This window comes from Asparagus officinalis, chromosome 1 (genome assembly GCF_001876935.1).
Source record: "Asparagus officinalis chromosome 1, Aspof.V1, whole genome shotgun sequence".
Classification (NCBI taxonomy): Eukaryota; Viridiplantae; Streptophyta; class Magnoliopsida; order Asparagales; family Asparagaceae; genus Asparagus; species Asparagus officinalis.
In genome coordinates, this window is record NC_033794.1 from 112,060,987 (window position 1) to 112,076,610 (window position 15,624).

The following is a 15,624-nucleotide window of genomic DNA, read 5'->3' on the forward strand; positions in this document are numbered from 1 at the left end:
TCAAAGGGCGGCGGTATGAACCTTATCGCCACATCAAAGGGCGGTGATAGGGAGTATGATCCCTATTGATCACCAACAATTGCTTTTGAAAATCTTAGAGGGCCTTGATGATGAACAATCTTAGCTATGTTGTATAGATTTCCTTGTTCTGACGTAATTAGTTATTTAACTGCTTTTTATGGAAAATGTTGAATCATCTCTCCTTTGTTTGGTACATGAATAATATAAACCTGGTATATCACCAATTTATAGGAGGATATTAGAAAGCTTAGATTCATATTATGGTCAACAGTCTAGATATATACACAAGATTTTCTTGGCCTCTTAAACCATGTAATATGAATTACCGCGACATACTGATGTCCTATGTGCTGTCTTATTTTTTGGATAGTGTTTATACACAGCAAATTATCCTGGTTATCATTCACTTTAGATGAAAACATTCAACACAAATGGGCAACAGATAAAGAAATAGGATAGCAATGAGATTATCTCTGAGATAAATATACAAATTCTTTTACTTCTGGTCGTAGTCAAATAAAACAACTGAGCATTGAACTGAGCTTTTAAATGGAAAAGAGAGAGTAAAAGGCCCATAGATTGCTGTAAAAAGATGAAGGTTAACTCTTGTACAACCTGAAACTGAAACCCAAAAACTCAAGAGAAAAATGTTATGATAATTAACTCAAATTAAAATCTGGATTTGGAAACTGCATTTTATATTTTTTGTCAAACCTCTTTGAGACTCACTGTTTGATGTTCCTGTACATTTGCTTTCCAAAAGCACAAAATATGGCACAAAATCCCTCAGTCAACTGTGACTTCAAACTTCGATCAGTTGCTGTACATCATCGTCGTCGTTGTCATTCTCATCATGAGAGCTAGAAGAGGATGTAAGCAAATCTAGGCTTTGGCCATTATCCAACCTGGCATTCTCAAATTCTTCGAGCAGAAGATCTCTAATTCTCTTTCTCAATCCAGAAGCCTCTTCAGGCTGAAACCACTTGCTACCAAACTATCGCAGAAACACATAAAAGATTAAGATTAATGCATTTAATATCTGGTGTTAATGATATTGAAATAAAACCGAGAAATGTATATGGATAAGTGAGGAATTTTGTATTCTTTCTACTAACCATGGCAAGATCTTTCATTTTGAGCCTCTCTGGGGCCTCATCAATAAATCGTTCCATGAAGTAAAGAACAAATAGGCCACAGTCATACTCATTCTTCTGCTGTGGTACCTGGTTAAAAAATGATTAATTGTGTCCAATTGAACTTTAAGAAACAAGAATATGATTAAAGTTCAATTAAGGGAAAAAAATATTATCTGATCAAAGTTGGATGCTAACATTATCCTATGGATAAAAATTTGAGGCATTTTATTATTATCAAGAGTCTTGAGAAGTTTCGTACTCAGAGTCTAAAATTGAATTAATAAAACAATATTTCAGAATTTAATGTATTCAAATAAGTTCTTTTTTCTTTCATAGAAACCACCTTTAAATAGGGTGATTGTATGAAAACCACCATTCCAGGGGGTTCCAGTTGCAATAGACCACCATGACCTATTTTCTGATGAATTTTAACTAAAATCTCCAACATACCCTTAAAACACACAATGTCAAGCACAAGGTTTGATTAAGAAGGCATGTCACGTGCCTGACACATGTCTTCTTAGGGTATTTTGGGAATCAGTCAAAATTTCATCAGAAATAGGTCAACGACTCAACATGGTTGATTGCAACCGGAACTCCTTTTAAAGGCGGTTTCTGTAGAAATTAAACTTTGAAGGTAGTTTCTGCAGAACCACCTTTAGGTGGTTTACGTGAAAAAACCATTGAAATATTCATTACCTTTTACAGAACAACTCTTTTTTTTTCACTGCCTGAGCATGAGCTTATAACCTCCCATTTGTAAGATATTAACCCTATAAGAACAAAACTGAGGTGTTTCTTTCTCATGAAGAGTGCTTAGAAGATTCACACTAACAGTCTTAAGTATTGATTCAGTATAAAGAAATTTCAATAGTTAATGTATTATCATACGCTTATAAACTCGTCTTTTTCAACATTAAAGAGGTATTTTCTGCAAGGGTGAGTTAGTGCCATCATTTATTCATCAAAAACCATATTAACTACATGTCAAGTCCCTTTCATAGACACCACTTTAAGATTGAATTTGCAAGCAACAGCAAATAGACAACATAAATGAGATTGACCAACAAGAACTTTTTTTTTTGGCCATGTAAATACTAAATTGCATTCTGCTAGCAAGCGAGTTTAAGAGGCAATTCATAAAAACATCAGGATGGAGAAATTTACCCTTAATTTTTTCTTTTCGATGTTATGAGGGAGATTACTCCATATCCTTTCTGCAATAGGAAGATCTTGAGGAGGACCATTTTTGTTGATGTATTTCCATTCTTCTTTCAGATAACTACAATGCAGATTACCAACTTGCTTAAGAGTTCAACAAAAATAGTCAAATTCGTCAAAGAATAAAATAAATTAAAAAAAAAGGAATGTAAACTATGATTTGAACTAAGCTATTCTAAAAGATGCTTATCTGCGTAAAATTCTTTCAACAAAGTTCTGCACCAGTAACTTGAAGCATGTATTGTAAGCATTTAAACAATCTCATTAGCAAATTTTAGATTTAGAGGAATCAACTAAAGGAATACTTCTGCTTTGACTTAACTTACTATGAAGAAATTTCCTTATGTGTCCAGATAAAATCATTTTCGCTGGTTGCCTGGTATCATAAATCTTCTTTTATCTTAGATTTGGGAAAAGCAGCGAAAGAATTAAGATGTTAACAATAGCACTAGCGAATTGAAGCAATTAAAATCAATATGATGGCTATAAATAGGAGATGACTCTTAGTAGAACTATACAGAGAAAATGGATTCATGTAGCCAACCCAAGGGCTTTGAATAAAGGCTGCTGTAGTGTTGCTGTTGATGTGTTTTTGTTCATATATCACCAAAAACTAAGGGGTCTGAAAATTCAACCCATCCTAATAAACTATAATATATCTAAATATTTACTCAAAGGATTTCCGAATGCCTATTGTCTCATGGCTTCTTTGACAGAAACTAAATAGCTTCACATTCAGGCATAGTAACCATGAGAAGGATAGTTGAGTATACATTACAAGGATCGATTAAAACCACATTATGGTAGTAACAATGTTGGGATGACTAGAGCAAGACCAGTAGTCTTCACTGACATAATATTTCTGTACATGCAACAATTAATATGCAAGGAAATGTAAAAGAAAACTAGGAGAGACCGTTAGATTGTTTGACCCAAGGAATTCCATAGTGAAGCAAATTTTAGGTATTTGTTTACCACTGTGCAAAATTATATTATCTTATATATAGCATATAAATATTTTAAAGACTAATATAAGCCATTCTTTTTTTAATTTTAAAGGGAACACAGAGAAAAGCTACTCAAAGCTTATTTGCATTGGCTTCTACAAAGGATAAAATAAGTTCTGGGATTAGTAAAATCAGCCTTAATGATAAGCAGCCTTTGTTCAGGCACATGCCATTGTCATCAATGTTTTTTAAGCTATTCATGTAGGTATCATTCTTATTCAACATCTTGCACAGCCTTTTCTCAAATTGACAGAAGAAAACATAGAAAAATCTTCCATTGTGAGAATGATAGATTCAAGTGATTGCAAACGACAAGTAGTAAAAGAATATAAGGGAAAATAACGAGCGCATGATCAGATCAATAAGAATAATTGTATCAAGCAACTTACCTATGCACAACATCCAGAATTGAATCAGTAGGATGCATTCCCAATGAATCCAAATGAAGCAGAATTGGGCCCGATTCATCTTCCTTTGCAGGGATGCAAATAATTACCAAGCTCCAGTGCATGCTGATCATGCACAAGCATAAAGGTCATCATCAAATAATATTGCATGAATAATATATCCCACAACTGAAAAAGAATACCAAACTTATTTATTCAAGGAGGAGGAATCCCATGAAGTTAGTAAGAGCCTTGGATTTTCTGGATTTTATGATTTGTAACATGTCCAACAGTCAAAGTGAGTTATCAAATTTCAATGACACTTTAGGAATAGTTAGAAAACTTCACCTATTCCAATCTATAAAGGAAAAGTGAAGGCGGTAAATTTTTTGAAGTAGTGGAGAATCTCTTGTCCTCCATTAAATGTCAAGGATAGCATGACCAATTAAAAAAAAGTAATTATCACTCTCTTTCCAGAATGTCATTTAACTTTAGGCTTGATTTGGTAGAGGTTTTGGCCCATGAAAAGGCACTGAACCTTCAGGGGAATGTTAAATGTTTGGGAGTAAAGAGAACTTTAACAAAGTTAAAATATCTGTAACGGATTGGAAGGGGTTCAGATGAAAATCGATAAATGCCATTTGTTTAAGCTAACTTGATTAGGTTGATTATTTATATCTCAACATCATGCATCCTTCATGCAGAATTTTACATGTCACTGACATCAAAGAGATTAAAAAACTTGAAATTTTTGGTGGAAATATTTCATTTTCATCAGTGTCAAATTCGTCCTATGTCCACCTACCATCTGAAAAGAAAACAGGGGAGTTTTCAAGATTTCATTAATCCAAGACAGAAGGATTATTGAAGATGAGAAACTTCAATGAAATTGAGGAACAACGTAAATCATCAAAAAAACAACTTACTCTCCATGGATTGGCAAAAAGATGTATGCCTTCTGAAAAATATTTACGCCTTTCCACCATCGCCTCAATTTCAAGAAACATGCATCCTTATCACCCTGCATATTGTACAACAGTAGTGAATAAAATTGAATGGAAAAAGAGTAGGAATCTGGTTTCGGAGGGGGGAAAGGCAGATATTTTCCAGGGAGTGGATAACATTACAAAATGAAAATTCCAATAACCTAGAATCACTGAAAGGACAGGACTTATAAACATTATTAATAGTCATGAACGAACATATCATCATTCTCGAACATATCTAAGGCAGGCAACTCATAAACATGTTGTACCGAAAACAAATTAACTGAGTACCATCCACCCTTTGATGAATAATCATGCAAAGAAGCACAAATAGCTGCCCTCTATATTCTATTGAAGCAGGCACTGGAAATCACTAACTCGCCTAAATAGTAATGTATCAGAATTCATCTATATTATGTTACTTTTTCGACACAGGTTACTTTGGGCAAATCAACTCTGCTGTTTCAATTTGTAGAGAAGCATACCTTGCATGAAATAGCGTCACGAAGTTTTCTGAAGAAATATGTGTTAAAAAAATGATACTCGCCTCTCGGTTGGCCTGCTGGAGATAGTGGTTTTTGAAGATAGCTGCACAGTGAAAGAAACATCCTTAAAAGTCTTGAGTAACAAATGGTTCAGCCATCAATTATCATGCACAAATTTTCAACAACTGCACAATAGTTGGTAGAAAAAGGAGAAAAGTAAGAATAAAAGATAAATTCATGGTATAAAATCAGTTAAATTTTTGACATCAATTTGTTATTAGAATTATCAGCACTCCAATGAAGCAGATATGGACCAGATAAATTTTCACCCTCCAGTCATTCACAAGAATGCAGACATAAGAAGAAAATTTTTCAAACACAGACAGTAATGATATTTTTTATAACTTATATTATGTTGGATATAAAAACATCCATTGTAACAGGTATAGTGTCAGTGTAATTTTAACATGAATATTTGCTTCAAGCCTTCAACAAATACTGTGGTGAAAGATAAAGTGCATCACTTGATATTTGGCAACTGAAAATAAAAACAGCGTCAGCAAAAAATCATTAACATAAGATGCATCGACTTTTAAATTGTTAAAATTTTCAAAACTATAGTCTAGAATACATGACTAAGGACCTTGAATTGGTAAGAAGTAATTAAAACTAACACAAGCTATATTTAAAATGACAAAGGACCTTGAATTGGTAAGAAGTAATTAAAACTAACACAGGCTATACAGCAAATATTTATCATAGCCCAATTCATGAGTTGACCTTCACGCTTCATAAATAATAATATTACAACAAAAAATATCAAATTTGCTCTAGTATGTAACAACAAAAGGATCTACCGATGCTCACTAACCAAAACCTAAAACAAGATGCCTAACAGATAAAGCAAAATCATAAGCGTTCATAAGTTGAAAAGAAATGGAAACGTCGGAGAAAACAATGAGATTTTATGTTCAGTGGGTTACCTCAAAATGGATGTAGAGCCCATGGAGAAGAAAGATAAATGCAAAACAATGCATAAGACCAAACCCTTCAAAAATATAATATAAGAGACTTAGAATGAAGTGCATGATTTGCACTTTGTATGATATGTTTTTGGTGTACATACTATTATGTAATATTCGCTTTTCCGTGTCACTACACGGAAAATGTCGTCACGTTTGTACAAAGAGTGAGGGTTTCAACTTTCATCGTTGATCATGAGTACTAAAGCAATCAACAGATAAGTAAAGAATAGACATATGCATGAAATATATTCCAATGAATTTTGGCTATACATGCATCAATTATCCCTTGCACGCATGCAGAGTGAATAGATACTACAACACTTTTCTTAACGAAAAAGGTCATCACTTCGCTTCAGAGTAAGCATCTTCAACAGTGATTGTGAGTGCTTAAACAATCAACAAGTAACTAAAAGAATAGACGCGCATGAGAACTACACTCCAAATGTATTTTGACCATGAGTGCACATAAATAACTAAGTCGCACAAAGAGAGGGAGTCCATGCACATGCGCGTGTTTATGATCAGTTTACCGCTACAAACTATAAGAACTAAGCCTAGGCCAACAATTTGAGCACACACCACACATATGCATACACTCATGTCAATTTTGAATGTGATAAACCCTCACATAGGCATATCATCATGCCCACTTTGATAAGTGTTCTCCCAGCTCTATGAAGAGCAACAAAATATGTCCTGCTAAAGAAAGAAGGCAAATCCAGATATACATATATTATTCATTCAATCCTTGAATGCATACTTTACGTAAATCCAATATTATGTAAAGATCTTTCAGTGCTGGAAAGAAATGAGTTCTAACCGAATATAAAAGTTCATTATAGGTGATATCAAATATTGTTCAGGTCCTAAGCATTTAATGTCCGCGTATGAAAGTTCAATGGCTTCTGCATCATCCCTGCCAAAGATAATAGAAAAGAAAGTTCAATTTAAAGCAGCAATTTCAGCTAGTTGTCCTATTTCTACATTTTCCTCATCACTTCAAAGGAAGCTGCACCTTGAAGGGTAATAGATCTTAGCCTCTTTCCTGAAAAAAAAAAGACTTAATAATATGAGAAATACAATTTCAATAAGGTAAAAGTAGTTTCCAAAAAAAGAGTGAAAGGAAAAGTGCAACACAATAATAGGCAGTAATTTTTCTTTGAAAAATTGAATCACCCGTCATCAGGAGAATCTTCTAGTCTTGACTGTTCATGTTCCAATTCTTCTTCATCCAAAATAACCACACCTTGAACCTGTCCAAATTACAAATCATGTCTTTCAAGTGGGGGAATAATGTTCCAAATTTCATATGTCACATCGATAATGAAGGACAAAAATACTGCTACCAACCAAAAAAAAGACATAAAATGTTCAAACAAAAGGAGCAATAGTCTAATGCTGGGGATCACCTTTAAATGAAAACAGTACATGCTCCCATAGTTTCCAATTTTATCTTCTGATTTTAGTGTTAGGAATTTTGGAAAACTGAAATTATCTAAACTTGTTAATATATTGGCTCCCTTGACTATTTTTGCCATACTCACAATGAGAGTTTCATTCTGCATTCTAAGAAAAGCATCGACTTATTTTAAGTCACCACACTGAGAAGTCAAATGAAAAAACTTCACACAGAATGCATTGAAAATTCTGTAAAGGAAAAGTCTACCCCTTCATCATTCAGCTAACAGTCAAAAATCAGTGGTGAATCTCGGACCAACTACAGGAATTTTAAACTTAAGGACACTGTGTCGAATCATAAGCCAAAAAAACCCAAACTTGTTGGAAAATATTCTTGATGACTAACTGATACTTAAGCTGGAGCCTGGGGCATCATATAGTATGAAGAAGACAAGACAAAGTCCCACTAACAAAAGAAATGAAGAAGCTTCTCATGCATACAAGGTCTTAAAAAGAAAAAAGAACCCATCATGCTGACCAACTGGAAAAGACCCTTCTTTTAGCATGGCAGGAAAAAAGAGGATGTAATCCACAAATGAGAGCCGAAATAAACTAGCACTACTATGATTGTAACAGATTACGATGCAATTGATGCTAATGGTGCAACAATGAGGACGATGCAACAAATGTGTTCTATGAAAGAACTTTGTTTATGATAATCAAATAGGAAATAATAACTAATAGATAAAAATCAGCATAATTAATAATAGAGGAGAATCCGTTTAACAACAAGTTAAAAGAATGGACCGGGAAGAAAAAAAAGCACCTTTGTTGACCTTCGATCCAATGCATAGGTATTCTCAAAAGCTTTCCTGCTATCATAGGATATCAGACATGTCAAAAAAGAATCATACTTGAAAATATCATTAGTGCCTATGGTACCAATGAGAAATTGAACTAATAGGGATTTACAACATATGCACCAACTTTAAGACATCACAGTTCATAGAAGTCAAAGGTATATCAACCAAACAAGAACTCCTTTATAAAGGTAAACTATTTAAGCGGACCAAATAAAAAACTCATTCAAAGAAATGAATGTCCTAGTACATTAAGGGTACACTTAAACTCACTAGATTTGCATCTCACTCGCCAAAGCACAGGGTATTTTTAGATGCACTTACTACAAAACCTCATGTGCAATTTAGACATGACATGACTGCCAGGATGAAGACCTGTCCTCATTATAAGTCTAAGAGGATTTTTGAAGGGGCTTATTTTTAGAGGCTTTTAAGCTATGTTAGATTTTGGTGGCTTTTGGCTTTTATGATAAAAATTGTTTGGGTAGAATAGTTATTTGTTTGGTAAAAAAATCTAGCTTATTTAGGTGAGCTTATAAGTTAGTTTTTTAAGTGGTAGGATATACCAGCTTTTTGAACTGGGGCTTATAAGCTAACTTATTTGGTATTTTACAAAACTTATAGATATGAAAAACCTATTTTACCAAACTTATAGATATGAAAAAACTAACTTAAAAGCTACTTTAACCAAAAAATAAGTTCATCCAAACACCCTGTAAGTGTGAAGACAAACAATCACTAGGACAAGAATATTATTCTTAGCAAGCCACAGTTACAAGAATCATCTTAGCACAGCAAGGCATTGGTGATAACAGACATCTTAACACAAAAAGATTTCTTATTTGAAATGCATAACAAATATTGAGAAGTAAATTGAATTTAACTTTTAAAGCACTCCAAAGATTCGTTTGAAACCACTATATGGCAGAAGATACGTAAAACAGAACTTATTAATTAAAGTAAAAATATATACATTTAAGACAAAGTGCAGCCTCATTCTATAACATTATATGATAAAATATCACATCTTGGTAATTGCTTGGTTATCTCGAACCAAGTAACATGTTATGACCCATGGTCGCTCAAAATTTTATAGTGCTTGAATAGTCGACTATAATGAGACAGATCCAAGTTATGGAGCTATGAGTTGACTTTTAATCAGCTTCCTTCAGCATTTTTCTTATCACAAAAAAAAAATCAAAAAATAATCATAAAGAATTAATACATCAAAACAAAGAACAGCGAATCACTACTATAGGGAGTATCGCTGGTGTAGTTATCAGCAAATACTAGAACATGTAAGAGGAACCCTCAACATGCAGATTGAGTTTATTTCAAATTTAAAGTCTTAAAGATCACAAAGAAGTCAAAGAAACAGGAAGTTTGAGATAAAGGAGGACTGATTTGATTTCTTAAGTCAAATAAGAGTTTAACATGAAACTTTTAGTAGGATGGTCTTAAGCAGAGCAGCCAGTTCAGTTGTCCTATTCTAACAGTATGCCATCTGAATAGTGACAATAATATAAATAAAATGTTCTTAGGATCCAACTTCAGAGAAAAGAGGCTTTGTATTCATTAACATAGTCCATAGGAATAACTCTTTGTTTTCCTCTCCTAGCACCAACCTACTAGCTAAGAGAAGTTTGCTCCCGTATGAACAAACCCATAAAAGAAATGCCCAATTTTTTCCCCTTAATTAAAATGTCCACTACAGCCTAAATTCTTGAAGATGAAGTTATGCAAGAGTTTCTAAAGCTCATCTCCCTCAGGCCACAAAGTATATGATTTTTTTCCCCATTTATGTGAGAAGTCTTGTGATAAAACTATGAAATCTAAGATGATATCACAAAATTTCCATCTTAAGAAATATTGTTATTTGAATAAGAACGTAATAATAGTGCTCAAGAAATACAAAAAAAACAGAGAAAATTTTACATCTTAGAATGGCTATTGAAAGAGTTTTTTCCTGCAGATGAAGGTCCAGTGATCCTGCAATCACTATCTTTATCAGCAACACTGCTTGCACATTGGAAAGGTGAAGATATACTAGACATTCTTGCTGTTTGAGAAGAAAGCTTAGCTAGCTTTCTATTATCTAGCACCCGTTGTCTACTTTTTCTTGAATTTTTGCACTTATCTCGAGTGATAGATCTCCATTCCCTGTTAGACCTGTTAGATGCAGTATCTGCCTGATAATGGAAGTGAGAAAACGCTCGCCAAAAAAATATAAAGAACACATGCACATGAATGATAAGTATCAATTTACCCTCTCTCGTAAATTCTTGGAGAATAGCGATGTAAATGAAAGTGGAGACTTTGTAGCTGTAGAAGGGCTTGAATCATTTCTTAAGTCTGCAAGCTTGCAAGGCACTAATGCTGAATGCAATAAAAAAATATCATTCTTAAAGTACAAACAGTTAAAGGTACATTGAAAAAAAAAACTACAAAACAACTGTTAAGTCCATGCAGCAAAAGTCAACAATAACCAACAATTCATGTAAATACAAACTAAAAGAACACAAAAGTTTAACTATGAAGAATTAATCATAGCTCACCGGGTGCCGCCCTAGCTTCAGACTCTCTAAGCCTCTCAAAATTTTCAGCATCCTGCAGTAAAAAGCGAAGTTAAGATAAATGTATTACAGTGAGAAACATATAATAGAGATTAATGATTAATTCTCAACCTACAAAACATTACTTCAAGCCATCATTTGTGTTGCTTCTAAGGTATGGTTTCTTGCCTTGTTTGTAAGTCAAATTGACGATGTGAGAAACATATAATAGAGATTAATGATTAATTCTCAACCTACAAAACATTACTTCAAGCCATCATTTGTGTTGCTTCTAAGGTATGGTTTCTTGCCTTGTTTGTAAGTCAAATTGACAATGTTTTAAAAAATTGCTTAGGAGCCCGTCTAGGCCTAGGCAGTACCTAGGCCGCCCATCTAAGTATTGGGTGCACTTAAGGAACGTGGGTTGCATACGCGAACTATACCGCTTAGGTTTTGGTCATGATTTCCTCTGGTGCCGCCGCCACCTCTACGTCCTCTAACGTCTTCTACAGACTACAAACACCTGCTCCACCTCCCCCTACCTTCAGCAAACCCTCCTCCATCACCAATTAAACAAAAGAAGAAATCAGCCTAGGCCACGCCTAGGCGTCTTGCGTCCGCCTAGGCGCTAGGCACCAGTCCAGCGCCTAGAGACTAGGCGCTTTCTGTAACATTGCAAATTGATGGTCTTCTTAACAAAATTACAACTAAAACAATTAGCACTTTTCTTCTTCCCAACCATAATTCTAGGTAATATAAGGATGCATCATAATTCTCGTATTGTTATGCGTTCTATATTTTCGTCATCATTCTTTTATGGATTATTTGCAAATAAATACCCAAAAGTATTAACCAGTTTTGAGATGAATGGTCCACAAGTTAAATTTGCCAAAAAGCGGAACTTTACATTTTGGCATGTTCAGTAAGCTAACCATCAGAAAGTCGGTCAAAATGATCACATGACCATTTTTGGACAATTTTATCTGCGAATAGCCGTTATTCACTGCCATAATATCCTAAACCCTGTCTTTCCGGCTTTTTCTATATGCATTCCTTCATTGGATACCCCTCTCATACTCTATTCCTCCCTTAAATGCCAAATAATTCCCTATTCTCTTCCTCTAATTACACAAAATGGATTATCCATTTCTTCAAACATTGCATTTAAAAATACATTATATATCTCTTTCAATCACTTCTTAAACCTGCTGTCGCTATCAAATAAAATCCCAGAAAATCCAGATAGACCATTAAAAGTACATTACACAACCTCAAATGATAGAACAGAGTAATAATAGTACCTATTTCCATATACACATACAAAGGACCATCCGATAATTTACTTTTTGAGCATTTCCTTCAAGTCTATAAAATACCACAAACTTAATACTTGCAACTCTGATGGCAAATGCCTACTGGGGTTATAACTTCCTATCCCCAATCACTATGGGGAACCAAACCAAATAATTAACAAATAGTTTGTTAATTGTTTGAGTAACTATTTGCTTATATTTGATTTGGAAGTTCATTTAACAGTAATCAAATAATTAACAAATAACGTTTAGTATTTGGATTCATAAAATAGAACTAGACAAGATGTCTAATCGATCCGTTCGCTTACCAAAAATTTGTTTAATATTTAACCACTTATAATTATATTATTATGCACATGATATTATGCCTTAACTCACTTACATATTCTATTTAAGTTCAGTACTAATTTTGATAGACTTAAATAGTCCATAAATCAATTTTTGAATTCAATTATGGATTTAAATATTATTTAAAAATCAAATTTCTTTAAAAAAGTGAAAGTATTTCTTTAACCACGTAAAAGTATCTTCTTAGTCAAATAGTTTAATTAGCAAAAAATATTAAGTATTAGTCAAAATATACTTTAACATTTGGTAAATAATAGTGAATATTTGACAAATAATGAACATTCGAATTCGAATCTGGAAAAAATCCTAAAAAGGATTCTTGAAGAATTTTGAAAAACTTAGACAAGTACAAATACGAACACCTTCATATTCGGTTTGATTCATTTCCAGCAAAACAAAGAAAAAGATTCATTTCGATTGAAATCCATTGCATGTCAAAGACCACCAAATTTTAACGATTATAACATAGAATGAAACACTTGCAACTCCTATGTTAATTGCCAGTTTTCACAAATCCTACAAAGCACTATAGAATACCGCCAATTTTTATACTATAAAATGCCACAAATCTCCTTCAAACACAGAAATCCCACGAAATCACATCCTATAAGGTACCACAAATTTAATACTTGCAAGTTGCAACTCTGAGGATAATTGCTGAATGTGTATCATCTATAAACCTGTATCTCTGATCACAAACAAAGGTACATTTCAATCACAATGAAGGGTATTGTATATGTGTTGTACATGTCTTTCAAGCATTTTCTCTAAACCCCAACAATCATGTCCATTAAGTTTAATGCATTCCAGAAGAAACCCACATCCAAAATCCTACGAAATCAAATTCAACCTATTTAGAGCAATTTTCTCCAAGACTAAATATCCAAAATCAAACAAAAAACTCATAGAGACAACCATACATTTTCGAGCTCCGCAAAATGGGGTATACCGTATATCTATAACTCTCGACCTCCAATCACAACAAAGAGCCATTTCCGTTACAATACATTTCAAATTATATATCTTTGTCAAGCATTTCTCTAAAATCTAACACCCATATTCACTAAAATTTCGCAAACAAAATTGTACCATTTTTAACCCTCTCCTTAGAAAAGAAGAACCTGCATCATAATCCAAAAGACTCAATTTTACCCTATTTAAAGCAATTTTCTTGAAGACTCATGGCTAATAACCAAACAAAACCTTATAGAAAGTTGGAAACCATATTTCTTGACATATTCTATAAAAGCCAAATTTAACCATAATGACATACAATAAAATACTTGCAACTCCTATATCACTTGCCACAAATCCTATGAAATACAAAAAAAAAACCCTCAAGCACTCATAAATCTAATAAAAAACACAAATCCTATAAAATACCATAAATTTATTGGTTTCAATTGCCAGGGCTGTTGCCAAATGGGTCATCCATAACTCTCTATCTCCAATCACAAGTAAAAAAAGGTCCATTTCAATTGCAACAGATTGCACGGTATATATCTTTCTCAAGAATTTCCTCGAAAACCCAATGCCCATATCTAGTAAAATCTCACAACAACCTAACTCGAAACTTTTTATCTATTCCCTCAAAAACTAACATCTCAAAACCAAAAACTAAAAAAAACAAATTCAACCTATTCAAAGCAATTTTCTGAAAACCCAACACCAGAAATCAAACAAAACCTCATAAGACCATAGATTTCAGGAAATCCTACGATAACTCAAAACTTGCAAGTCCTATTCCAATTGCCACAAATCCTATAGAATACAATAAAATAACACAAATTTCCTTCTCATGCAAAAAACCAATAACATACCACAAACTCAATGCTTGCAACTCCTATGTCAATTGTCAAATGGGGTATCATCCCTAACACTCTATGTGACTATGTCCAATCACAAACCAACGTTTATTTTCAACCGTAATACAAACAAAATCCCATTATCTCAAAAACCCACGTCCCAAATCCAAGAAAACCCAAAATTTAATCTATTTACAACAATTTTGTGAAAACCCCATCAAACAAAATCAAACCTTTCGAGCCTTGGCAAGCTTCCGATGGTCAAGCTCGTCCTGCAACTGGCGAAGATTGTACCGCAACTTTGCGCCCTTATCGGGCAAGCCCTCGCGCAAATTAGAGCCCAAGGTATTGGAAATCCTCTGGATTTTTTCACTGATTTGATGATCGCTCAGTGCGGATATGAAGCCCGGATCGATGTTATTGCGAACAATCTCGATTTCAGGGGATGGGGAATCGGTGTTTTTAGAGGAGAGGAGATCATTCCAATCGAGTGTTAGAGGGGCTTTGGCCATTAAAAGAGAAAAAGTCTCTCCTTTTTCAGAGGAAAAAAGAGAGATTTTGATGTAGAAAGGGAAAAGAGAGGAGAAGGAAGAGGTTTTTGAGTTTGTGGAGGGTAAATGTGTAATTTTCACGCATAATGAGTGTTTTGTGAAATTATTTGGTAAAATTGTGTCAAACCCCCAAAAACAAAAACGTCATGTGCTGCAGCCCATTTGACTTTTCCTCATATGTTTTAGTCTTTAAATTGGAGATCTATGTTCTGCGTCTTTCTTTAGCAATTATTATCTGCCAACTAAGGGGCTGTTTGGTTGATGTATTTGGCATTGGGGTAGGGCAGAAAGCCTGCCAAAAGAGCACTTTTAGCAGGCTTTCTGCCCAAAACGCCTCTAAAAAGAGGCGTTTTGGGCAGAAAGCCTGCCACAACCCTCAATGTCAAATACATCAACCAAACAGCCCCTAAAGCATAGAGAGAAAATAAAAAATAAAAAATAAAAAAAACCAAATGTCCTTATCACCTCTATTCTTTCATGTTAGGTTATATTCTTTCATGTTAAGTCTAAAAGCAAGTTGAATTAGACTT

The 15,624-nt window shown here is 33.9% G+C and overlaps 1 protein-coding gene across 2 annotated transcripts; it reads right to left on the reverse strand.

Moving 5' to 3' along the window:
* On the reverse strand, nucleotides 782-15,126 carry LOC109829002 (ubiquitin-like-specific protease 1D). 2 transcript variants are annotated; one of them, XM_020396040.1, is made up of 14 exons: nucleotides 14,777-15,126; nucleotides 11,081-11,132; nucleotides 10,792-10,901; nucleotides 10,461-10,714; nucleotides 8,492-8,537; nucleotides 7,444-7,520; nucleotides 7,283-7,312; nucleotides 7,088-7,183; nucleotides 5,243-5,345; nucleotides 4,698-4,792; nucleotides 3,775-3,897; nucleotides 2,325-2,439; nucleotides 1,137-1,244; nucleotides 782-1,015 (listed from the first exon to the last, which is right to left on the reverse strand). In XM_020396040.1, exons 1-14 carry the CDS (start codon nucleotides 15,053-15,055, stop codon nucleotides 824-826), a joined length of 1,680 nt encoding a protein of 559 aa, XP_020251629.1. In that variant the 5' UTR covers nucleotides 15,056-15,126; the 3' UTR covers nucleotides 782-823. The 2 variants fall into 2 exon arrangements, with proteins under 2 accessions (XP_020251629.1, XP_020251628.1); XM_020396039.1 differs by having other exon boundaries at nucleotides 8,492-8,540.